Source organism: Thamnophis elegans, chromosome 7 (genome assembly GCF_009769535.1).
Source record: "Thamnophis elegans isolate rThaEle1 chromosome 7, rThaEle1.pri, whole genome shotgun sequence".
NCBI classification, from domain to species: domain Eukaryota; kingdom Metazoa; phylum Chordata; class Lepidosauria; order Squamata; family Colubridae; genus Thamnophis; species Thamnophis elegans.
In genome coordinates this window covers 44,958,234-44,985,589 of record NC_045547.1, presented here as the reverse complement: position 1 = coordinate 44,985,589, position 27,356 = coordinate 44,958,234, and the positions used below count along the sequence as shown (strand labels likewise).

The 27,356-nt window shown below is 35.2% G+C and overlaps 1 protein-coding gene across 1 annotated transcript in view; it reads left to right on the top strand.

Moving 5' to 3' along the window:
- ZDHHC17 (zinc finger DHHC-type palmitoyltransferase 17) overlaps positions 1–17,985 on the top strand; it is a 62,222-nt gene extending 44,237 nt beyond the window's left edge. Inside the window, exons 10-17 of the mRNA XM_032221182.1 lie at positions 1,728–1,828; positions 2,652–2,776; positions 3,936–3,998; positions 9,520–9,613; positions 11,755–11,838; positions 12,106–12,263; positions 13,556–13,650; positions 14,972–17,985. Of these exons, the coding sequence (XP_032077073.1) occupies positions 1,728–1,828; positions 2,652–2,776; positions 3,936–3,998; positions 9,520–9,613; positions 11,755–11,838; positions 12,106–12,263; positions 13,556–13,650; positions 14,972–15,110 (859 nt within the window). The 3' untranslated portion in view covers positions 15,111–17,985. The remainder of the gene's footprint in view (positions 1–1,727; positions 1,829–2,651; positions 2,777–3,935; positions 3,999–9,519; positions 9,614–11,754; positions 11,839–12,105; positions 12,264–13,555; positions 13,651–14,971) is intronic.
- Positions 17,986–27,356: the final 9,371 nt, after the last annotated feature.

Below are 27,356 nucleotides of genomic sequence, written 5' to 3'. Positions count from 1 at the left end.
AGCCCTTAAAACCTGGCTGTTCCGACAGGCCTGGGGCTAAAGAATTGTTGCCCCCGTCTCGAATGGTATGACTGTTGTGTGTTTTAAATTATGTATTGTTTTGTGTCATTTTAATTTTTTGTTTGTATCCTCCTTCCCTGGTTTGAGTTGTGAGCCGCCCTGAGTCCCCTTCGGGGGAAAAGGGCGGCATATAAATAAAATAAACATTCAAACATTCAAACATGTCCCATGTATGGCTGCTGTCTCTACCAACTTTGGAGGATGGGTTTTGTTGCTTACCTGATACGCCCTTTCTCAGGATGGTGGTGACAGCAGCCATCCCCACCTGAATGCTTCGTGTGAACCTAATTCTATATGTGGTCAGTAGGAGAGATGAGCATACAATATCTTATCACATACAGCACAGCAGTCTAATACTCAACTTTGTCAAAAGCCGGAGGAGCTACCTCAGGTGCTATGATGTCACGATTTATAGACTCAGTCCTATTGGATACTGACAGAGTTAACCCATCCATGGCTGCTGTCTCCACCATCCTGAGAAAGGGGGTATCACGTAAGCACCAACGCCCATTCTCTTTTCTTAGTATTCTTCTTTCTCTTACTTTTTCATTGATCATTTTAGAAAGAGAGAACGTGTGAAATTTTTGTGTGTGTGCAAATTGACATAACATTTGTAAGCTTTACTGGACAAATGTTTAAAAATTCATCCAGATGGTTGCTGGTGTTGATATATTTGCTGGACAAATTAAACATAACACTGTTAATTCCGAGCATCAGTCATGGTAGAGTCTAGTTTTGAAATTGCCTTAATTGATACATCATGTGAAGATCGCAGGCTGAACAGATGCAATTTCTGAATCAATCAGTTGTGAACCTGGCAAGCATTTATCAAATTGTGTGTGTGTGTGTGTGTGTGTGTGTCTGTATATGTATGCTGGTCTTGTATTCGGATCTTTTCCCGTGTAAGATTACACGGGAAAATCTTACACGGGAAAAGACCCGAATACAAGACCAGCATACCTACACCCGTGAAAATTTATGGAAACATACATACATACATACATGCATTCATTCATTCATTCATTCATTCATTCATTCATTCATTCATTCATTCATTCATTCATTCATTCCAGGGAAATGATCTTTATTTTAGTCTACATGACCTTTTAAAAAGATTCAGCTATTTTCCAGCAAGCAAGAATATGTAGCATGCGTCTTCTTCTTGTGTCATAATCGTCATCGTACATTGACAGTCATGTTGGTGATCCTATTTTTATCAACAGCCGCATGAAAAAGTGCTGCTGAGTTTTGTCCAAACCAATCCCTTAGATTTTGAAGCCCTCATTTTCTTCTTCTGCCTGGACCTCATTTGCCTTCAATTTTTCCCTAGAGGGTTAAGTGAAGTATGCCATATTTTTCTGGGTGTCGCATCACATGTCCAAAATATTCTAACTTTTGCTTTTTTATGGTTTTGATAATTTCCCTTGGCTTTGCCAGGCAGCTTATCACCACCTTATTTCTGGTTTTGTCAACCCAGCTTATAAGTAACAGTTGTCTGTAATTCCACATTTCAAATGCTTCTAGTCTCTTCAAGTAGCTTTCTGTCAGAGACCAACTTTCTACTCTGTAGAGCAGGATAGAAAAGATATAACATCTGACAAGCCTAATTTTCAATCTTAATGTAGCATGTATACTAATCAATTATGTGATATTTCTCTATCCTACAGATCATTCTTTGATCACTCCATGCATAGTGCTCTGCCTCTTGGAATCTACCTAGCAACAAAATTTTGGATGTATGTGACGTGGTTTTTCTGGTTTTGGAATGATATCCTTTCTCTTGATCTCAGCAATTATGCCAGAAAGACTGTTTTAGTGTGTAGAAGGAAATAGTGCAGATTTTCCTTGATAATACACAACAGAAGTAAGAATGGTTATAAAAACCTATAAAATCATTGGTTTAAATTATTCCAGGCACAACACTAAGTGACATTTACCTGGCAAAATGAAATTTGTCCCAAGTGATTTATGAAATTCTTGGACCTCTCCTTTTAGTATCTACCTTTTCCTAGATTCCATAGGTTTTCTCCCCTTTTCACTGATTATCACATTTGGTAGAGGTTTTTAGGGTAAACTTGAGTAAGAGCTGAAAACAGTAGAGCATTGGCAACCCAATTTTATATGGGATTTTTTTCCAGTTTCCCATCTTCCCTTCTTAGGGAAAGTGATAAAAAGGTGGTTGCTTGGCAGGTTCAGAGGGTCCAGATTATCTAGATCAGGAGTCCACGATGCTCGGGTCATGGACTTGTACTGGTGCACAGCCTGTTGGGAACTGGACTGTGCAAGTGGCAGGCAAATGTGTGAAGCTTCATTGCACATGCATGGGAGGTAGGTTATGCACACGAACATCTCCCCTGCCACTGCTGCTGCTGCTCCATGGAGCCAGAAAGGTTGAGGAGCACTGATCTAGACCTCTTCCAGTTAGGATTCAGGCCTGGTTATGAGACAGTTTCCTGTATCAGGAACACTCTTTGGTATCTACAGTACTGGTAAATTAAATTAATTTAAAAACTTTGCTTGGACACTGCGATATTTTAAAAATAAAACTTACATTAATTTGAACATATATTTACATTCCTTAATGATTGTACATCTCAGTTTTCTTTTTATCCACCTTCCATTTCTTGCTAATAGTGTTGCACTTTTCTATAATTTTGGAAAGTCCTGGAAATCAGATCCAGGAATAATTAAAGCAACAGAAGAACAAAAGAAAAAGGTAACAAGATTTATATTTGTTAATAAATAGTGAAATGTAGTTTCTTGATTGTATAGTTCCTTTCTTGATTGAAGGCTCTTTCTTGATTGAATATAGTATAATTTCAGCCTTATAGCACAAGTTTGATGTCTTCTCAGTTTCCTCCCATCCCTTGTCTTGGAGATTATGAGCCGAGTTCTTTAACCTTTATCTTTTTGTCTCTAAATGCATTCGTCAGAGAAGCTTTGGTACTTGGTTATTGTCTCTTACCACATTATAAAAGTCCTTTTATATATAAAGTTAAACAACAGCAATATTTTTGTGCTAATATTATGAAGAATTATTAGCAAAGGACACTGAATCAACTATAATGTTGGCAGAATTGTTATTTAGGGGTTAAGTTTCTGGTATTAAATGTATTTTACCTGAATATCTATTCACTTTCTTGAATATTTTTATATTGCATTGCTATGATTAATAGCAGTGATTGTAGGTTCCCTGTAGGTGATATGTGTTTATTTTTGCTCCTGTCTAGTTAGTCACCTTTTATTTCCTTGTTCTTGTATTTGTTACATTATTCTATTCTTTTTAATGTTGGTTATATGTGAAGTTTTCAGAGTTGTTGGGTAGAACACAGAGGTTTAATAATAATAATATTCAATATTAATATAAACGCTAACAGCAAGTAATTAAAAAGTTGAAATGGTTAAATTTACAGTTTAAAGTCCATAGTGGCATCACCCAAAATGTTAAAATGAATGGTAAATAACTATTTTTTTTAGTTTAAAACAACAGTAATGTTGCTCATAATTATGAGACCACCACTAAAAAATTGTGACTTTATTAACCTTAACAGTATTGTGTTAATTGAAATGTAAATGTTTAAAAGACTCATAGAATTGCAGACAGTCTTTCTAGTGACTGATACAAAACATATAGAACTGAATAATAACAATCCTTTCATTGGGCTCAATCTAGCAACAAACACAGCTGATTAGAATCAATGTTAACATGCTTTAATTGCTTGGTATCCAAGCAGCAGAAATTGCACAATTTGATTTACTTATTTGGTACTCAGATGGTCTATATGCTAATATGTCTATTTATAAAAAGGTACAATAGTATGTATAAAGTCAGTTCTTAAAAAATTTAATATGTTTTTTGTTTTATTTTTCTACAGACAATAGTGGAACTTGCAGAGACAGGAAGCTTGGATCTCAGTATATTCTGCAGTACCTGCTTGGTAATATACTTTTTCCCTAATACATATAGACACAACTTACTTGAATTTAAACAAAACATTTTAATGTTGAATGTTTTAAAAAATATATACTTTAGGATTGCAAGAGGATATATTCACATAGTATATGTGATTCATGTAGAATTCAGACATATGGAAACCATAAAGAACGGTATCAATATTCTTGTTGATATGAGACTTAAAGTTGGATATCAAGATTCCTCACTGCAGTCTTCATACTGATGAAGCTGCAACATCTGAAAAATAGTTCGGGTGACTCTTGTTAGAAATTTGAATTTAAATATATGTAACATTTTGTAATGAACCATATTAAATTAGCTAGATAAATTCTGGCAGATGGCTCTACCAGAAGTTCAAAATTTTCCAGACAAAAAAAACTCTATAGAGAAATCCATATGAAACTACACGATTAGGGTTAGATTTATTTAGCTTTGAATACTTTTCTTAGTCACTAGGATTGGAACTAGGACGAAAAAATTATATAAGCAACATTTTAAAAAGGGATTGATTTTTTACCTTTTCTAGATTGTCAGGCTAGAATGGGCAGAATCATGCTTGGTAAAGTGATCTCAGAAATTTCGGTGCCATTCCATATAGGGTTTTATAGATTCTAACTAGCACTTCAAATAAAATTTTGCACTGGCTTGTGTAACTAGTGGAACAGCCTAAGGATACATATAATTCTCACATAGCAAGTTTCCCCAGCTGATAATCTGCTTTTTCAGCACCGGTTCAGAACTAGCACCATTGAACGCCTTGCAGTAATGCATTCAAGCAATAATCTGGGACTGAGACACCATTGCAAGAGCATCCCATTCATGGTTGGTCCCTCGGGCCATAGCTTCCATTTTTGCAAGAGCCATAAGTCAGAAGAATTCTGATCACAAAGCAGCTCTTTCATGGAAACTGTCCCATCGGGAGCAAACGCATGGCTATTATTGTTGGATGTTTGATAGCACTCAGTCATGGTTCTCATTTTAACAACAGATGGGGGCTGTGGCCATGAGGATCTTTGCACCATTTCATTTCATGCTCGATTTGTGGCTTTTCCTGGATCTGGAGGATTTCTCAGTCATTCATGCCCTTGCCACCAATTTATTGCACGTGCAATGTGTTGTACATAGGGCTGCCTGCTATATGATCTAACATGCAGCAGGTGATAAATGCATCAAGATTTCCCCATGCATTAATACTACAATTAGAGCTACACTGGCTGCCAGCTAGCTTCTGGATACATTTCAAGTGCTCTTTGCCACTACCTGGCACAGAACCTTGGTATCACTGAAACTGCCTTCTCCAAGTTGAATTGAATTGCACAGTAAGATTTAGGAGAAAAGACTTGTTGAGGATTCTATCACTGAGAGATGCCATTCTAGGGATTCCCGATTCAAGTCTTCTTATTGATAGCTCCTATCATTTGAAATAGCTCGTCCTCAGATATCTGAATCATCTTTTTGTTGGAAAGCAAAAGCAAAAACAAAACATGGCTCTTACGAAATGCATACTCTGAATGGTGACACATTGAACTCAATGGTTATAATTGTATTTTTGTTTTTAATCTTATGTTATTGCTGCAAATCAGTGTCCCTTGAAATGGAATAGCATATAAGTTGTAATAAATATTCAATTCAATTCAGTTACTGTTATAGACTTTCCTAAGTTACTTTTGTGGATACTTTAACATTTTTAGTCCATTTGTTAAATTATTGGCCTCATTCTACTTCCATATTGTCAATGTAACTACAATACCTTTATGATTACGTATAACATATTTCATATTGGGTCTCAGATAGTGGTTAGACTGCATCATACATTTTCTGTCTTAAGCTTGCTTCTTTCATTTTCCCTTTAGATCGAGGGAACTTTCAGACTGTTACAAGGGTTCGTTGATATGTAGATGTTCTCTTTCTGCAGCTTATTTTCTCTCCTAATGTTCAGTATGCATAGTCTAAATGTGAACTATTAACCATGAACTATGAATATATTTCTATCAGCAATTACAGATGTAGTTTACAGGTTTATTATAGTTCAGTAAATCATATGCACTATGCTTTTTGTGTGGAGTTTAGTTATGCAGCATATGAGTTTAAGTTTAATCTGAACCATGAACTAAAGCAGAAAAAGCACAATCATGATGTATCAGATTTGGATGCATTGTGAATGATTGAGTATATAGGATTATTGCAGAAACTCCTACAATTTCTGCAAAATATGCTTCTATTTTTGAACTAAAAAATAAGTATGGCACTGCAGGTGGCAGAATGTTAATCTTGATAGTTTTGAGACATTTTATATAATTTTTAGTTTAAGAAATAAAGGCTTAATTTTGTACTTCCTACACTAATACTTTACTTCATTCGTATATATGATAAATTTATTTTGATGAAATATGCTTGTGCATAATATTGAAAATATCTCATTGAATTTTTTCCCTTTGTAGCTTAACATTTATTATTCATGGGTAATTAGTTGATCTTTAGGTAACAATACAGTTTCTTAAGATTTCATTATTAATTAGTAAAATAAATTATTATTAAAGTCTTCTCTTTTTTCCACAAGCCTGTCACAATATCGGGCTTCTGTTTTTTACAGCTTAAAGAAAGAACTAGTGAAGAGCGATAGAAGTCCAGTTTATGTTTATCTATTTCTTATCCAGATATCAGTTTCAAATTATCTTTATTCTTTTAAACCACTGAATTTATATAAAAAGAAACTCTGATTTAAATTAATATTCTCATTCTCTTTATCTCTCTGTCTCATTCATAGCTACAATGTGAAATAGGCTTAAAATCTAAAGATCGAATCTACAATTCTTTTTTTTAAATATATTTTTATTATTTTTACATTTAACACAATGAAGTACCACAAAGTCGAAGTGACTATACATTCACATTGTATACAGCTAGTCTTAACCATTAACAATTAGCCTACTTAATACATTGTCTATCCTTCTGTCCAATCACAATATATACAGTTTGTTCCAGTCTTGTCACCTTGTCTTATACCAATCATAAAATCTGTTCCAGACTTCAGAATATTCTGATTCCCCTTTATTTTTAAGTTCAAGAGTGAGCCTATCTGCTTCCGCACAGGTCAACACTTTTCTGATTATATCTAGCTCTGATGGTGTATTTTCTTTTTTCCATTATTGTGCATAAGTTATGCGTGCCACAGTTAGTAAATGTATAATTAGATAAAGTGTATCTTTCTTAAACCCCTCCGGTATTATACCTAGGAGAAAAATTTCTTGTTTGAACAAGATTTGGTCTTCCACCATTTGTTCTAACCATGATTGAATCATTTTCCAATATTTTTTTTGCCTCATTGTACGTCCACTACATATGATAAAAAGTGCCTGGTGTTTTTTTACACTTCCAACAATTTGGAGCCAGATTTTTAAACATTTTGGAGAGCCGTGCTGGGGGGAGATGCCATCTGTAGAACATCTTATAAAGATTTTCTTTATACGCCGTAGCCATTGTTAGTTTCTGATTAAGTTTCCAAAGTTTTTTCCACTTAGCCAATTCCACATTATAGCCAAAAATTTTCACCCAGGCGACCATAGTTTCTTCTTCTAGCTTATATTCCAACAAAAATCTATACAACACTTTGATCAGCCTGTTTTCTGTCTGTATCAAAAGTTTATCTAATATTGTGTAATCTTTGGCAATACCTTCCTTCTTTCTATTTTGTGCAAACCTTGATTGTATCTGTAAGTAGGACCACCATTCTACTTGTACCCCTTGTGATGCCAATTCTAATCTAGTTTTGATCTCCCCCTGTCTGTTCAATAACTCTTTATATGTAACTATATTTCCATATTAATTAAATTTGGGTGTATGTATGCTTCCATCATACATAACCAAATGGGTGTTTTGGTATAGTGGTCGTGTTTAATTTTGTTCCATATTAATAACAGGTGTAGTGTCTACTGAAATATTTATGTGCAGATCCTTTTTCATACCAAAGGAAGGCATGCCATACTACTTGGAGGTCATGATCTTCCAATTTCAGTAATCTTTTATTTCTCAACATTATCCATTCTTTTAACCATGTTAGAATGGTCGCAGTATAATAAAGTTCCCAATCTGGTACACCAAATCCTCCTTTTTCTTTGAGTTTTATTCTTGGTTTTCTTCCCTGTCAAATAAATTTTGAAACCAGTTGATTCAGATCTTTAAGAAAACCTTTTTCTAATTTAATGGGAATATTCTGAAATAGGAAAAGAAATTTTGGTAATGCATTCATTTTTATGACTGCGATCCTATCCATCAGGGACAATTGTAGGTTTTTCCACCTTTCTAAGTCTTTCTTAGTTTTATTGATCAAATTAGTATAGTTATCTTATTTGATGGACACACACCTCGCAGATAAATGTATACCTAGATATTTGACTTTTTTGACAGTTTGGATACCCAATTTCTTCATTAACAACTCTTTCGATTTTGATGTCATATTTTTAACCAGCATTTTAGTCTTTGTCATATTAATCTGTAAACCCACTACTTTCACATACTCTGTCAATTCCTCAATAAGTTTCATACCAGACTTTATAGGATCCTCTAACACAAACACTAGATTGTCTGCAAAAGCCTATAACTTAAATTGTTCCTTTTTAATTTCTAGTTCCTTTATCTGTTCCTCTTTATGTACATTCCTGGCTAAAACTTCTAAGGTTAATATAAACAGCAGCTGGGATAGGGGATAACTCTGTTTTTTACCTTTCTGGATTGCTATGCTTTGCGTTACTTCACCATTAATTATTACTTTGGCTTTTTGATTTGTATATATTGCTCTAATCGTGTTTATAAATTTATCCCCAAATTCCATGTGTTCCAATTGTTGATACAAAAATTCCCAGTTCACATTATCAAATGCCTTTTGGGCATCGAGAAAAAATAATGCAACCTGTTTTTCATTATGTACTTCATAATATTCGAGAATGTTCAGCATAATTCTCATATTGTTTTTAATTTGTCTTCTGGGGAGGAATCCATTTTGATCTGTGTGGATGAATGATGTAAGGAATTTTTTCAACCGTTCTGTTATTAGAGCAAAAATTGTAGTCTGCATTTAGCAGTGAGATTGGTCTCTAATTTTGTATAAACATCTGGTCTGTGTCCACTTTAGGTAATAATACAATATTAGCCTCTGTCCATGATAACGGTATCTTCGCCTCTTTCAATACAGCATTATAAACTTCCAACAGCGTTGGAACAAGCATATCCTGGAATTCTTTATATATTTCCACTGGCAGTCCATCCTGCCCTGCAGCTTTATTATTCTTTTGTCTTTGTATGGCCTCAATTATCTCTGATGTCTTAGTTTCTTCATTAAGCATATCTTTTATTTCCTCTGGTATTTTTGGCAGATCTGACTTTTCCAGATATTATAGTATTCCTCTACTCAATCTACAATTCTTGGTAACCCTGCATATTTAAAACTTCATATATATTTGTAAAGCTTTTCTTATATACTATGCATATTAAAATCTGTCAAACAGATACGGAAGCCAGTGAGGTCCAAACATTGTGGTGTATGCAATCGATGTATAGCCAAGTTTGATCATCACTGTCCATGGGTGGGTAACTGTGTAGGTAAGTATTGTTTAGAGATACTGACCAGTGTGTTTATTTTATCAAATATGCTTTTTATTTTAAATAAACATTATACTTCAGTTTTTATACACCTAGTAATGCATTTTTATTCTAGACAAATAAGTGAGCCTAGCCAATCTGGTGCCTATGCATTTGGTATATATATAAGTCCAGAATGTTCCATTTCAACTCCAGGTCATACTAATCTGGCTGTACCAGGTATGATCCAATAATTTTCTCAAGACTGCTTTCTTTCAGCAGAAGCCAGGAGTCTAGGAGGACAACCAAGTCCCATACCTGCTCTTTTTGAGGGGATAAGATAATACAACCCATAGTATAATTATTGGGCTTGCAGCAGATGTTGATGGATAAACAGCAAGTCCATCCTAGAAACATTCACCTCAAGAAGACTGTTGCACCTCCCTACAATAGCCTGATTTATGTTCTCCAGAACATTTTATCCCTGAAATGGAACATTTTGCATATATCTACCATGTAGACTTTGTCAGACTTAATGTGAAGAAGTAATAAAATGGATGTGCAGCTATTTTGCACCTATTTCCATTATTGGAATAATATAGAAAAATATCTAAGAAAATATTTATGGGAATGATGTATCACAGACATTTATATACTATTCCAAAAATGTATTTTTAGCTGTTGTAGAAAATAATTTATACATGTAAATCATTCCACTTTTTAAATTATTTCTGTTTATGAGAGTCTTGGAAAACAATTATATCATCTTCAGATTACCCAAAAAGTTTGGCAAGCATTTTTGTTCATAATACACTCATTTCCTTAAAAAAATAGTCATGTAATACATGACAGTTGGACAAGACTATGAATAATCCTCAATTTACTGCCATTTGTTTAGTGCCCATTCAAAGTTACAATGCACTGAAAAAAGGGATGTATGACAATTTTTCACACTAATGACAGTTGCAAAATCCCTGTGATCACATGATCACTTTTGCAAACTTTTGATGAGTAAAGTTTTTGGGAAAGCCAGATTCACTTTACAACCATACTACTAACTTGACAGCTGCAGTGATTCACTTAACAACTATGTCAAAAAGGTCATAAAATGAGACAATTTTTACTTAACAGTCTTGCTTAGCAACAGAAATGTTGGGTTTAATTGTGATTGTAAGCCAAGGACTATTTGTACTTCAGAAATAGTTAGAGGCCACAATTCTTGCTGTTCTAAGTTCAGGGATGCTATAAAAGTAATACATAATTCTATAGTTTTTTCCTTTTCTAGAGAGCAGTTATGATGATGTGCTAGATTAATGTTGCAAAATATTAGAGGGGTAAATCTGAGCCATTAATAAATTCAGCCATACCGTATTCTGAATATTAATGTAGATAGAAGCTGATTGTAAAATCTTAAAAGAGTCAATTTTGTAAACTTAGAAATAGTTAACCTGTTTTTATCTGATATGAAAATGAAGTATGAATTTGATGGAAACCTAAAGTGAAACATTTGAGAAAAACAACAAAATCCACTAATTATCTGCTAAATAGTTAGAGTAGAGTTAGATTTGGGGCAAGAAAAATATAATCTGTAAACAGTATGTTTTCTAAAATACTGGTAATTTAAAATATAATCTTAGGAATCGGCATCTGTCTCTCACAGTTAGGAAGGATCCATCTGTTCAGTTTTCCAGGAGAAAATCCTGAGGCTATACAAGACTTGAGAAATATGCAGGGTTTGTAGTCTTTATCAGCAGCTGAAACATCTTGAATGAAGTTCCTGTGTAGGATTATTCTCATAGAGGTCTAAATGTAGAATACAACCCACAATTTTAAAGTTTGCATTCAAATAATTTCTAGTACTAATTTTTGTATTATGTTGTCATCTTAGGAAATAATTAAAAGCCATTGAACAAAACATCTGGCTTTATATTTCATGTTTATGCTCATTAGTATTTTTATTAATTTTAATATATCCATCTTCATTGGTTCCTTGAGAGACTTGTGATTTATTTTCAAAGTGCACCTGATGAGGTGTACTTTCCAGTTGAAACACAATTATTTTAAATATTATAGCAGAAAAGTTAGGCCTGCATGTTATCTTCGTTGTACTGTTAATGTAGTGCAAAACAATGTTTTATTGCAATACTTTGTTTTTTCCTCAGGAGCAGGAAATCACCGTTATTTCATGGGATATTTATTCTTTTTACTCTTCATGATATGCTGGATGATTTATGGCTGTATCTCTTGTAAGTTTTGTTTGTTTCACATATGTCTAATTGCCTAGCTTTTTCAGTGTATCTGATCTGTGCTCTGCATCAGTTTTGTAAGTTTTTATTCATATTGATTAATCTGTATTATCTGATTGTTTTTATCACTAAATACTTTCATTTTGAAACTTCATACAGTTTACTCTTGGAGCAAAAAAAATCCATTTAAATGTGCTGTAAGGAAAATAGTATGAAGCTATTTTGTAAAATTCTGATATATATATTATATATATATATTTATTTCAGACTGGGGAATCCACTGTCACACAAGTTATACAACAGATGGATTTTGGACGTACATTACACAAATTGCCACTTGTTCGCCTTGGATGTTCTGGATGTTTTTGAACAGTGTGTTTCACTTCATGTGGGTTGCTGTACTACTAATGTGTCAAATGTATCAGGTAAGAAAAAACAACTTACTAGATATATAGAGGAGTCTTCTGTGGAATATATGCACTGTATCTTACCATAGACAATAAGTTAATGCCTGAGGAAATGATAGGCAGACAGATAGACATTCTTTCCTATCAACTTTTCTGTTCAATATAAATTACCAAATTTTAAATGAGTTGATTTCACAATTTTGGATGACACCAAATTTGACACTATTTCCATAGGATGTGGTTAGTTTGGTAGATCAAATGATGAGGGACTAATTATGATTTTCAATCTGTTCTCATGGACCTTTTATTATAAACTATCCTAAGTGGAAAAGACAAGTAAGAGGGTAAAGAAGACTTAAAGAAGTACATACTGTATGCAACTGTTCTATTTGTGAAAGATAATGCCAGTAAAATTTTGCTCCCAAAATCTCTGAGAACATGAACTGAAACAAGGATCCTAAAACACAGGTGTGGAATCTGCTCTTGGAAGTATCCCTTTTAGTAAGAGTCATTAATTTGGTCAAGCCTTGTCTGAGTAATATTTTAGTAGTTGATTTATGAGTTTGGGGGGTTGTTTGTGTGTGTGTGTGTGTGTGTGTGTGTGTGTGTGTATTGCTGATCCTTGAAAGTTCAGCTGAATGTTTTTTTAAAAAAATCCTGGTGTTTTTGTTTGTACAATTTCATTTTAATTTATTCAGAAAATGTGCATTCCTTCTTGTTAATTGCCACTTAACATTTAGTAAAAAGCAAAATACAGCTAGATGAAGAGATATTTTTTTTAATGAAAAGGGAATAATTTAATGCTAAATAAATGTTATCACAACCTTACAGATATTAGGACTGGGCAATGTTTTGAGTTTCATTAAGAGTTCAATGATTTGGGAAATGTGTGTGTGTAGTAACTGCCTGTAAAAGACTGCCTGTTCCTGAAAGGAGACATGGTTGTTTTATGAGTCACTGGTACAGTGGATTGGGTTCACACTAGGTTTTGAAACTCCTTTGTCTAATCAAATGCAAAGTATTATATTGTATTATTAGTTATCTCTTTTACAAAGGAAAGTATTGACTCAGATGTTGGCTTGGTGTTTAACTTGGTTCAGAATAGCTATTAGGGTACCTATAATATAGTGAAAATATATTTTATGTGTGAAGACATTCTTTTAATATATATAATTGGAAAAGATAGCACATTTTCATTATTATATGTAACTGTATCTTTAAATGAATATTGATTCTGGTTTTTGTTGTTTGATATTTCTATAATTTCAGTGCTTATAAATATTAATTGGCTATTTTTATTTTTTTTCTAGATTTCTTGTTTAGGTATTACTACAAATGAAAGAATGAATGCTAGACGATATAAGCACTTTAAAATAACAACAACATCTATTGAAAGTCCATTTAAGTAAGTATAAGCAACATGTGTTTAAATGCATGTTTATTTAAATGTTTATATGATACTCAAGATGAAACAGATTAGATATGACTGACAGTTAACTGGTCAGTTTATGTAGATTTTTTAATTATATTTTTAACTTTTCAGTCAAATGTAATAAATCAATACTTCAGCAGGTTTATGTGATGATGGTATGGAATTTTACCATGGAAGAAAAAATAGCTGAGTAGTCAAAAAATTGTTCATGGATTAAGTATCCATTTTTACTAGCTACTCTTCCATTCAAATTTACAAGCAACTTGTGATTGAATTTCAACTTGTTCAAAATAAATTTGCGCAAATTATAATCATAATAATAACAAACTTTTGATCCAACTAGGGTTGTAATAGAACAGTCGGAATAATTCATTGAGAAGCTTCATTCACTATCACAGCAGGAATGTCTTCTGGATATGCCCTTTCTTGAAGCAGTCTAGCTGCTTTGTAGCATAGCGTACATACAGAAGAATGCTTCATTTGTGAATGAAAGAAAGCACCTCACTGGTGAGGTGCACTGGTCCAGCATATAACACTAAACTGCCTTTATATGGCACACAGCAGTTCTAAATTAGTTCTTTCTGACCCATGACAGTCCTGTTTTTTAAATATTCCCTTGAATTCCTCAAACTTTGCCTAGTTTCAGTTCACTGTATCTTGTCCTGAATGCTTTGAAATTCAAATTTTGCCTACAATAAGGTCAAAATAACAGTAACCTGATTCCATAAAAAATTAATAGTCTGATGGATGATCCCAAAAATATTACTTGTAAAATATATTAATTATCATCTATGAATCTACTCAACTTTTCAACTGTTCCTTTCCAATAAAATTCCAGAAAAGATTACATTACATTTGATATTTTTCCTTAATTCTCTTTTCATTCTCCCAGTCTTCATATAGCACTCCATTTTTACTACTACTGGCTATTCTGAGCTTCTTTCTCAGAGCTGCTGTCGTTTTTGTAATTTGGGTTCCATCACTAATGCTAAATGCTTTATTACTGCCTGGATATAGTATCAGTCCTTTTTGAAACCCAGAATAATGGATTAGTAGCATATTCCCATTATAAGGCTGAGAAAAGGCAGATGTATGTAAGACTCCAAATAAGTTGTTTGAATCTGGTATTCAATTAATAACTTATAAATGTAGCAGTTCAGCAATAATAAATATTGTCAGTACCAACCAGCACAATAATTACTGTGGAAATCATCCATGTTATAAGGGGTAACTTTGTATTTGTTAGTTGCAATATTAAGTACTAGACCTTTTTTGTTTTTTCTTCTCTTTTTAGCCATGGATGTATAAGAAATATTATAGACTTCTTTGAATTCAGATGCTGCGGTTTATTTCGTCCTGTTATTGTGGATTGGACACGGCAATATACAATAGAATATGAGCAAACCTCTGGAACTGGCTACCAGCTGGTTTAACTCCCACTTCCAATCTGTGAGCATATCAGATCTGAGTGGTGCCTGGAAGTTTGTTTCTTTTGAATCCACGTCACTTGAACAGTAGCATGTTATGAATAGAGCTAACAGTGAATCTAATGGTACCTTCTTTGCATCTGTTTTATTAACAGACATTTTAAAAAGGACAGAATAAACTGCCAATCCTGACAATGAGGAAGAAGAAGGGAATTTTAACTGTTCTTACTACAGGAATAACTCAGAAAGACATATTCACACAATTATATTTTAGTTTCACAATGAAGCATGAATTGTTAAAAAATACAAACAGAATAAAGTCATGCTGTGCTGAAGATTCAATATTTATTTCATAATTTGAACAATTTCATTTGAAGTTAAATTTTATGAAGCTAACAGATCTTGAGATCGTTGTATTATATTTACTGCAATGGAATTTTATATAGATTTGCTGTAGTATTATGTGCATTGAAAAATGTACATTAAATACTGTAATGAATTATGTAGTTTTGTTGGGTCTACCATAAATTGTGAAGTTGAGGATGTTCATCACAAAACTCTTACCTAAATGTAACGGCAATTATTATCAGTTGTTAGGGCTGATTTCTTTCTGATACAATAAATTACTTATAATAAATCTTATATGAAATTGTATATCCTGGCAGAAAAAACCAAGATAGAGGAAATCAACTTTTCTGCCTAATACAAAACACCACTTAAGTGCATGATGATACTTTCTAAAATTAGACTACAAAATAAAATATGATCTGCAAAAATTGAAGAAAAATGTAATATATGCTTTTAGTACAACTTTGTTTCATAAGTAATGTGAGACATTGTGCATGATATATTCTACTGTCATTAGAGAATTGGTAAATAAAATGTTATATGGGAGCCAAAAAAAAATCAAAGGTTAAATTCTTAGTAATTAGGATATGATAGTTATTATATTGGATGCAGTTCCAAGAAATATAGCTAGATTAAAATAATGTTTAAAAAGATAAAATAAATTTAAGCTAAATTTATTTCTTTGTAGTACATGTAAGTTAACAATGATATTACAGGTGTCATGAGTTATATGGTATGTTGGTAAGTGGAAAAATAACTAAACTTAGTTTCAAATTATGAAATTTGAAAGGCAAGGAGTGGTGTAAAGTCACATTCCAGAAGCATTTTTTATTGAATGTGATGCACTGATTTTCAGTTATAGCATTTTTATATATTCCTTGTGAATTTTTCACTGCTTCCTTAAATATTGTTTACAGAGAGACTTGAAATATGTTTAGGTTCTCTTTAAGTGCTGTAGCAGTATAGTGGTTCAAGAATCCTGTGAGGAAGATCTAGGGAAGGGATCTTTAATACAGAAGTAGAGACCAGTGTAAAGAATGTGTATCTGTATATAAATAATTTATCAACTAGTTTTTTGTAAGTGTGTGTGTATCTACATGTGTATATGTTAGTATATTTAAAAGCTGCTCATTTCATTTTATTCAACAAAAAATGTAGGATAATATCTAATGGGCTTTTTAGTAATGATCAATATTGCTATTAATAGGCATTATACCCTGCAATTTCACTGCATGATTGATGCTTGGCAAAACTAGCATTTCCTGTAATATTGAGATTACAGGTATTAAAGCAATCCAGTGGTATTCCCACCCCTTGCCTTAGAAAGAGGAGCAGTGAAACTGTAAATAGTTGATGTTCAGTATTTGCAAGTATGCTTCCCCCCCTCCCCCGCCCCCTTCAAGGTGTTTCTTTGATTGCCAGGTGTCCATAGTTTGCAAGTACCAGATATCAAGATTTACAGAAAGGCAACCTTAGTATAATTTGGATATTTTAATATTGGGAAACTTCAACTAATCTATAATACACTATGGTTGAGGTTATGAAAATGAAGTTATGAGCAGGGAAGTAAAAGGCCTAAGCCAGTTTGAAAGATACATTTTAGAAAAATACTAAGAATTTACTGTTCTTGCATCATTCCTTCTAATGTTAAAGCTGAAAAGATTAGCCAGCACTTCGTTTCATATTTTAATACCACAATCTTGAGCAGGTTTGAGAAGCCCTATTTATTTTCTTCTTTAATAATCATATTTTCTCCTTTAATAATCATGTTTAGAATCTTAATACCCTTGATTCTGCTTTGGGAAAAAATGTATTTTCACATTCTCCTTTAATAATCATGTTTAGAATCTTAATACCATTGATTCTGCTTTGGGAAAAATGTATTTTCACATAAACAATTGCTTTTGAAAGGCCTCAGAAGATCAATATATTTGTAGCTCTTCTGCTATATCTAAAAATATATACCATATAGAGTCCTTGTCCAAATAATTGTGTCCTTCATATAGTAAAAAGTAAATCTTACTTAAGTGGGGGGAAAGTATAAATTTTGTTTTTGTACTCTGCATAATTGTCAGAGAAAAAATAGTAGAAGATAAAGGTTCAATATTTGAGGCACCTAGAATTATTCTGTTGCCAGAAATTTTGAAATACATAGTCTGGGAAAAGGGGAAAATATATAGAATATTTTTTCTGCTTGTTGAATGTATTGCAGCACACTAGAGCACCCTAAGGCCTCTGTGAACCCAATTAAAAAGATTAGAAGTTTGACATTCATTGATATACTAAGGATTAACATGTGACCTAGAAAAATGATACATATATTATGCAGTTTTAAGTTTTCCAGTGCACAACCCCTCCCTGATTTTCTTTTCAACAATTAACATGCATTAAAAGAGCATCACTGTTTTAAATTGAGTATTTTGTTTTTCTAATTTATTTATAACTGTGCCAAGTATTATTTTATTGTTATGACTGATGTATTTACATTGTGAACAAAATCTGTAAAAGGTTTAATAAAATAGTTCTCCTTCCATGAAGTTGTCATTTTTGTAAGTTATTAATCAAATAAGCATTTGTCTCCTAGATAATATTGCTTGTCTTAGCTTTTGCCCTTGCTTTGCTTACTCTGATTATTTTGCTCCAGTGGCCCAATTCTGGAGATCTCTTTTTAGTTAGAGATGGAGTCTGATTGAACCCAAATTAGGAGGTACTTGTAGTCAGGTTTCTGTCAGCTTGAAAAATGGCCTGAGCTCTTTGAATGTTTCCTGATTACCGTATATTTTGGACTATAAGACACACTTTTTTCCCTCAAAAAAAGAGGCTGAAAATCTAGGTGCGTCTTATACACTGAATACAGCATTTTTTGCCTCCCAAAACTCCACCCCCTTCACCAAAATGGCCGTGCATAGCTTTTGAAGGCTTTCAGAGAGCTCCTGGGGGCTGGGAAAGGCAGAAATGAGCAAAAAGCGGCCCTTTTTGCCCCACTCTCACTCCCCAGCAGCACTCTACAAGCTTCCTAAAGGCTATCCATGGCCTTTTTTTGACAAAAAATTGGTCCGTTTTCTGCTCATTTTTGCCTCCCCCCCCAGGAGCACTCTACAAGCCTCCTAAAGGCTATTCATGCCCTTTTTTTGGGGGGGGGGGAAGGCCCATTTTCGTGAAAAAAAATTTAAAAAATTTCCTCTTCAAAATCTTGCTGTGTCTTGTGCTCTGGTGTATCTTACACTCCGAAAAACACGGTAAGTAGAAAGAATGTATTTATTTTGTTAATGTTTTTAGCAAATAGGCAAGAAAGAGAATGAAAAATAATTCAAGTGCTGATGGGCAAGAAAATTATTTATACAGATTATCCTGCAATTCTACCTTTTAACTTCTCATCACCTCCCTGCCCTGGTCTTGAGATTGGAGAAAAAGCAGGAAGCATTTAATAGCAAATAATGTTATTCTATGCATATCTATCAAAAGAGAGAAAACTCTCCCCATACTTGCTTTGGTAAACCATCCTCATAGATGTCACTCATGACATTAGCCACAGAGGACTGATAAATAATGCATATGTATGCCTTCACATGGAAAGCAACTTGCTTATTTTACCTATGCTATTACTATGAATGTACTAAGGAGACAACTGTAATTTATTAATTTATGTGTTTATTTTAATTTTTTTGTAAATTTATTTACTACTCATCTCTTCAAATGACTCTGGGTGACTTGCAGCATAATAAACATTAAAATATTGGATATAAAATGATATAAAATTTAATAGTATTTAATTGAGAAAAAAAATAAGATCCCTCAATTTTTCAACACTTGAATTTGCCTTAACTATGAAATGCACCTCATTCTACGGTTAGTCTTGAATGTTAACAAATAAATGTTCAAGGTTATTCATTTCATCAAATGGATTGTGATGTTTGCTAGCAGGACCATTTTGTCTGCCCTTGGTCATGTATGTTGTGGTACTTCCCATACAGTTGGAATTTGTGGGAACAAATACCTTAACAAGGAGCAGAAACAGCTGTTTAAGCTTGCAAAATGTCAGCTGTCTGCAAATGATCTGCAATTATGCAAAACTGAATTATACGCAGATTGATTCCTGCAGCATGTATTTACTTTGTAGACAATTGCACACAGGCCAAGAGCTACCGGTATCTAAACCTTCATGCAGTAATAACGTAAACCACGTTGTAGGAATGAGAGGTAAGTTTATGTAAAGACATGTGCAGCAAACTGGCATAACCTCAGTAGCCATTTATCTTTTAGCCTATGATCTCACCGAGCAGAGACAGGCTGTATCAGGGAGTTATGTGAGATTCAACCTTGGTTGGGATAGCCTTCTGGATTCACAAGGGAAAAAAGAGGGAGAAAACCAAAAACAATACTGTTGCTGTCTGTGCTTTATTCTGCTTGTTGAAACTGTATGAAAAAACCAAATAAACTGCGTAAGGCAGACAGACATTTTGGACACAACCTGCCGTGATGGATTTCTGAAACCCACATCTGATGCTGAAACCCGGGACCAAAGAAACCCTTCGGGGGAGCAACAGCCAATATACTTACCTCCTGTCTGGAACAGACCCCAAGGCATGCCAATTGTCCTACGGGACCCCTTAGAGGTAAATATGGGTTGCAATCTGTCTCATCAGCAGCAAAAACATGTTCAAGAACTTAGATTCTTGTTACAGAAGTCAGAAATAAGGAAGCTAGTTGATGTGATAGGAAAACATTTTTGGTACCCCGAACGGGGAACGCTTAATTTACATGACTGGGAAAAAATAGGGCAAACTTTACATCTTGAAGCCAGAGCCCCAGTAGAGATCTTGAAACTGGTTTCAGTGCCGTCATGCAGTGGAAAAATTTGGCTCTAAAGTTTTGGCAGAACAACAATTGACCACAGAGCCTCCACCTGATTGTGAGCAAATAAAAATTCTTCCCCCCAAATCATCATTAATTGCTCTTTAAGCTCCTCACGGAGAGGTTAATTCTTCTGCTTCTCCACAGTTAGAGAAACAATTAGCAAAAGAGGGGGGGGGGAGAAGATATATTTTCTGTCTGTCCACCTAAATTGATTCCACAAAATCATGAAGTAATTGGCTTAAAGGATTGCTTTTCTTCTTCTTTGCCCCGCTTTTCAGGAAAAGTTTGTACTGCTGGTCAGGAAAAATCCGTCTTCTCTGTGCCTGCCGCTTCCCTCCCCCACCTCTTCAGGAATAGTCTGTGCCGGTTTATGGCAAGCCTCAGTAGCCCTTCTGTAATATCAGGCAAAAGGCTACTGAACCGTATCATGATTTTGTTAACAGATTGCAGGATGCTTTAAGACAAATAGAGAATTCTGAGGCTCAGATGGAGTTGTTGAGGTTTTTAGTAAAGGAGAATGCTACTTTTGAATGTCGGAGGGCAATTATTGGTCTTGGGAATGATCCCGATTTGGCAGATATGATAACTAATTTGGAATTTCGAAATCCAGGGACAGCTATGTTTAAAGCCTCCAGCAGCCCTTTTCGCCAAGGGTCAAAGCTAAAAGCAAAATGTCCAAAGTTATTTCGTTGGTTGATTTATACATTTACTTAGTCCTTTTTTAATTCAGATTTATGTTGCAGAATTGAATCTTTCGTAAGCGTTATCCACCGGCTTCGTTAAATCATTATATGGATGATATTTTAATTGGAGCCCAAAGATACAACCTAATTGGCTTTCAGAAATAAAAAATGATTTAAGTGTTTGTGAATTGCAGATTGCTCCAGAAAAAGTACAACCTCATGAAATGTTACAATCTTTTTTTTGCTCCAGTTTTTCTTTGTTTAAAGTAAATGAAAGTATTTTGCTAATTAATTTATGGCAGTTGCTGAGAACCTTTACTTGGGTTCGTCTGTATTTTTATTTAATTTTTGACCAAAGGAAAACAGTCCGGCAATTTCATTGCGACGTTTTTTCTTTTTCGCATTCCTTGCCACAGTTGAAAAGATTAATGAGATTTTGAGCATTCCATTTGTGAATCTCATAAATTGTCAGCTAACTCTTTTGATGTCTTTCAAGACAAAAAGACTCTGTTTCAAATTGTTTTGCCATTTTTTCAGGTAGTTGTTGAATTAATAACCTTGGGTTTGTCGTAGAAATTGGACTGACTTAATTAATATTATTTTTCCTGTTCCAAAATCTGATTTTCAATTTTATTTTTAGAATAACTTATCTCTTTAGTGTGCTTTAACTGACTACGTGGGCTGTATTTCATATAATTTGCCTAAAGATCTTCGGCTTGCGTGTTTAATGACTTTTCTTTTCCTATTTGTCTATTGCTTTCGTTTCTCTGCTTTCGCAAGACTGTTTTTCCAGATGGAGGGTGAACGAGAGGAGCGATTGCTTACAAGGCCTCTCATGAAAGTTTCCTACCCTGCAATACAGTTGTTCTCTGCAACACTTAAAATTGTTTGTTGCTATTTTAGCTTTCTAAATCTTCTGTCAACAGCTTTTTAATTAAATTTCTGACTTTTATTATGTGTGTTAACTTATTTTTGATTTTCCAGGTGCTTACATCCCACCCAGGATTGATTCTAATCTTATGACTTTGTTTTTTACTTTGCAGCAATTATTGTAAGACTGAAAGCATTTATATTTTGTTTCTCACATACGCAGTCATTTGTTTTTTCCAGGACCTTTTTCTTAAAGCAACAGGTATGCAACTCAGATGCAGCTGTTCATGTTTTATCTACTTTCTTTTCAGATCTATTCTTTAATCGTCTTTTCTTTTTCATCAGAATGTCAGAGGGTTGGCACAAGCTTGCCATATTCCACTTGACCAGGCCAAGCGGATTGTTTCATTTTGTCCCCAATGTTCTCGGGCACCCCCTCAGGGGACACAGAAGTTAATCCCGTGGTTTGGCCTCTAATCAACTATGGCAAATGGATGTCACCTATGTTCCCTCTCTGGCTCCCTAGAAGTAAATTCATTTATCTATTTTTATTTTTGGGCCTCATCTTAACGAGAAGAAACAACTAATCACGCTATTTCTCATCTTTTCTTAAAAAATTGATAATGGCCTATTTTTCATTGGCCTTTTTGCAATTGTGTACAAATTGGAACATTGTTCTAATTCATGGGCTTCTTTACAATTCCACAGGTCAAGCCATCGTGGAACGCGCTAATTGGTCCTTTAAGGACTGTATTCACAAATGAAAAAGGAGGGATCTCAGGTACCCAACAATTTGGCGTACCCCAATTTGGCTAATTTGGTGTGGGTAACACAACAGGTTAAAAAAGTTTGTTTGCCTCCCACTCTAGGGGGACGAGGATATGCTGTGCTTGCTTCTACAGGTCTTTGTGGATTTTAGCATGTGATGTTCGTCCAGCTAAAGATATCATGGTACCAGTCCCTAAATCCAGTTTTAGAGATGACCAAGGTGACTCTACAGACAGCACAGTGGCCAATACGAGCTTGTCGGACCAGCTGTCCAGTGATGTGAAAAACCTTGACCACCAAAGCGCAAGCAGTGCTGCAACAACGACACATGGAACAAATCCCTGAGAACTTATGCGCTGCCATTTTTACGGTTTTCATTGCCAATTCCTTAATCATCATTTGTTTGTTTAATTGTTAATTGTTTCCCTTTAGCGATAGCTGCTGTCACCTCACCCAAAAACTCATTTGAAAGAGACTTAAGCAAAAATCTATGGGTGCAGCTAATATCACACACACTGACATCTCTTGCTTATCTGAATTATATATGGAACATTTGCTTTCTACATGCTTTGTTCCTGTTTGTATCCTGCCTGCAGTAATTCAAAACTTTACTGGTTTGAGTAGATTGCTATTGAATGAAAACTTTAACTATAAGACTATATCTAGTTAGGGGTTGATTGCCTATGATCCTTCCCCTGATGCAATTGCTTTGTATACTCTGATAGTAGCAGTTCTTGAGAATACGTGTGCAAAAGAAGTTAATTGTACATCTTCAAGTAAAAAGCCTCACTGTTTTCATATGAGTTCACCTGCTTTGAATTGTACAGCTTTTGAGGAGATTTCCTTTCACTTTGCTTATGTTTGGCTCCCGCAAGGATGTTTTTTTACATATGGTCAAAAAACTTAATTACATTCCTGCTAATGTTAGTGAAGCACAGTGTTGTCTTAGCCAGTTAATTCTTGCTTTGCTTTTCAAATAGCAACTTCATTCCAGCCGTTCTTAACGTGGAACCACACTAGACAGCACTTATAACTCTGAGACCGCTTTGCTTAATAAAGTAGAATATGTAGCATTGGCTGCATTTATAGTGGGTGTGCCAGGGCTGGTTGCTTGCACTTATTTTTTAATATTAACGCTGTTGCATGTAATTTGGCAAAAACAATGCTACTTCTTTAGCTATTTCAGCAATTAACCATGAGCTACGAGCTTTGCGTAAAGCTATTTTGGTAAATAGCTTAAAAGTCAATCTCGACATACATATAATTGTAGGATATTTCACTTTGCATAACATATATTGCCCAGTTCAAATTATGAGTTTATTAATTTGGTGTAATGAACAGGTAGGCATCTCAATCCAACGTTCCTGTGTTTGTATGCTGGCAATTATTTTTAATACAATTTAGATATGTAGGTCTTGAATATGAGTTCGTTAACTGTTATTACCATCAGTTAAACATCTGAATCTTTTGCTCCTGGCCAAATCCACACTTGTTGCTCTAAGACATTACAAATTAAGATATTACATTAAGACACTACAAAATAATAGTGTTCCTTAAAAAAAGTAATTGTGAAGATCAGCCAGGCCAGTTTTGAGTAGAATGACACACCCAGTTAGGGGATACAATGCACTATTCTCTGCTCAGTGATGCACCTAAAGTACAATGTAAGCGTTTCACTATTATGAGCCTAATACAAGGGTGACACTACAGACATTTCTTGCATTCTTCTGTCATTCAAAATATATATCAATGATCAACCTGCTGATCCTGATATATTGTCCTTCATCTATGCTGATGCTTTAGCACTTACTGCTTAGAGAACTAAGGTGGAAGACAAGTTTATTCTAGCTCTTAAGAATATGTCAGAATACTGTAATGATAATGGTCTAAAACTTAATCCATCAAAAACGAATGTCTGTGCGTTCCATCTCAAAAACAGGCAGGCTAGACGTAGCCTCTATATTAACTGGGATGGAATGAGTCTGATACATTGTGAGATGCCACGTTACCTTGGCATTACCCTGGATCAAACATCAACCTTTAAAAGACATTGTTGCAATTTAAAGCAAAAGATCTCAACCCTTAATCTCCTCAGAAAGCTAGCTAGCACTACTTGATGTGCCCACCACATTATCGATGAATGGCTGCCCTTGCATTGTGTTACTTGGAAGAGTACACCTGCCCCACAGATGGTCAGGGCATTTAGTGATACATGGCACATTGTTACTGGACATCTGTGCCCCACACCGCTTGGCAAACTATATATCTTGATGGGAATAGCCATGCCAGGTGTTAGGAGTGTGGCAGAAGATGTGAAATAAGAAAAGGTATTAGATGATCTGACAATCCATTATTTGGCCAAGTACCCCCTACAAAAGAAATTGAAGTCAAAAAGGAGCTACCGTATTTTTTGGAGTCTAAGACGCACCTTTTTATCTCAAAAAAGAGGCTGAAAATCTGGGTGCGTCTTATACACAGAATACAGCAATTTTTGCCTCCCGAAACTCCGCCCCCTTCACCAAAATGGCTGTGCATAGCCTCTAGGAAGCTTTTAGAGAGCTCCTGAGAGCTGGGAAGGGCAGAAATGAGCAAAAAAACAGCCCGTTTTTTGTTCAATTTCACCCCCCCCCACAGCCCCCAGGATCACTCTATAAGCTTCCTAAAGGCTACCATGCTCTTTTTTTAAATAAAAAATGGGCCTTTTTTTCTCATTCCTCCTCCCCCAGGAGCATTCTGCAAGCTCCCTAAAGGCTATTCATATCTTTTTGGGGAGGGGAAATGGGCCCGTTTTTGAGAAAAACGAGCCATTTTTTGGGAGAGTTGCAGAGTGTAAAATCTTTTTTTTTTTCATTTTCCTCTTCAAAACCTTGCTGCATCTTATATTCCGGTGCGTCTTATAATCTGAAAAATATGGTATTTAGCTTGCATTAAGGAGATTGTTACTACTCCTCAAATAGAACAATTAAAAAATGGAACTCCAAGATAAACGACTTCATAATTGGATAGAACCACTTGAGGAGTTGCCTGGAAGTTTAGAGGAGTGGATGGTTTGAAAATGTTTAAATAGAGCATGGTTTGGCTAGAACTAAAGACCACATGGAAAAATGGGGGTTCTGCCAGAAAACAATGATATTTACTGCGAATATGGCATTATTAAAACCATTCATCTTTCACAGTGTCTCCTGGAGCCAAAATGCACACAGAATGACTTACTAATCAGAAATATCCCTGCCATCAATGTGGCCTGGTATTGGGCTAGAACTATATACATTTATGTTTTTATTAAAGTTTTTAATATTATTAAATTTAAGTTAATTCTTTCCCCCTTTCTAGTTCCTGCATTTCTGACATGGGATGAGAAACACTGTAGAGGCTGTGTTTGGTACGTGTGTCAAACATTGCAAGGATTCTATTGACAGGGCTGAAAAATTAATGAGATAGCAAATGTATATCCTAGTAAATTCAATATCTATTTCAAAATATTCCTAATTAAATATGCAAGATTTCCTTAGTATCTAACATTACCATACCATTTCCACATTCAGATTCTATTTCTGTGCTGGTCACAGGTTACGCTTTATTGAGTGTATTCTATCTGGGCAATAAAAATATAGATTTCACTTGATGGTAGCAATGAAATATAAATAAACTTGTAGCTTGTTGCTGCAATTGAGTAATCATTTAGATTTAGACTTGAGCGACCTAGATATAGGATGCCTAATTTGGCTGAATTCAGAAACATCCTGTTAATGACCTATTTCTTGCACACATAAATCCAGATTGTAATGGAATCTCGACTTTGTTTCAATGTCCCTATTAGATAGGTAATAAAAGTCTAGTTCTTTCTACCTGGTTACTAAGCATTGGCACCAGACCTGATGGCGACTAATCACTCAATCAGTTAATATGTTAAGGAGTAGAAGTCTAGCTGAGGTTTCCTAACATCAAGGGCAATTTGATGGGGGAACCCTTGACGGGGGAACCCTTGCAGGGCAGAGCTGAAGAATATGCCCAATTCTTAGCGGACAAAATTGCTCGGTTTCGGACGGACTTGGACTCCACACCTGCAGTTCCAGCCGAGGCACAGGGGGACCAAGTAGAACAGCTCTGGGTTGAGTTTCAGGAGGTTATCCCCGGGGATGTGGACAAGGCCATGAGAGCTGTGAGTTCCTCCACCTGTGTCCTGGATCCGTGTCCCTCATGGCTGGTTTCTAACTGCAGTGAGGTGACACGAGGCTGGATCCAGGCGGTTGTAACCGCCTCCCTTCGGGAGGGGAACTTCCCCGCCGCACTGAAAGCGGCGGTGGTGAGACCCCTCCTGAAGAAACCATCCTTGGATCCAGCTGTCTTTAACAACTATCGCCCGGTCTCCAACCTCCCCTTTCTGGGGAAGGTTGTTGAGAAGGTGGTGGCCTTCCAGCTCCAACGGTCCTTGGAGGAAGCAGACTATCTAGACCCCTTCCAGTCAGGCTTCAGACCCGGTTACAGCACAGAAACCGCTTTGGTCGCATTGATGGATGATCTTTGGAGAGCCAGAGATGAAGGACATCCCTCCATCCTGGTCCTCCTTGACCTCTCAGCGGCTTTCGATACCATCGACCATGGTATCCTTCTGCGACGACTGCGGGAGGTGGGAGTGGGGGGCACTGTGTTACGGTGGTTCTCCTCCTACCTCTCGGACAGGTCGCAGTCGGTGTTAGTGGGAGGGCAGAGATCGTCCCCAAGG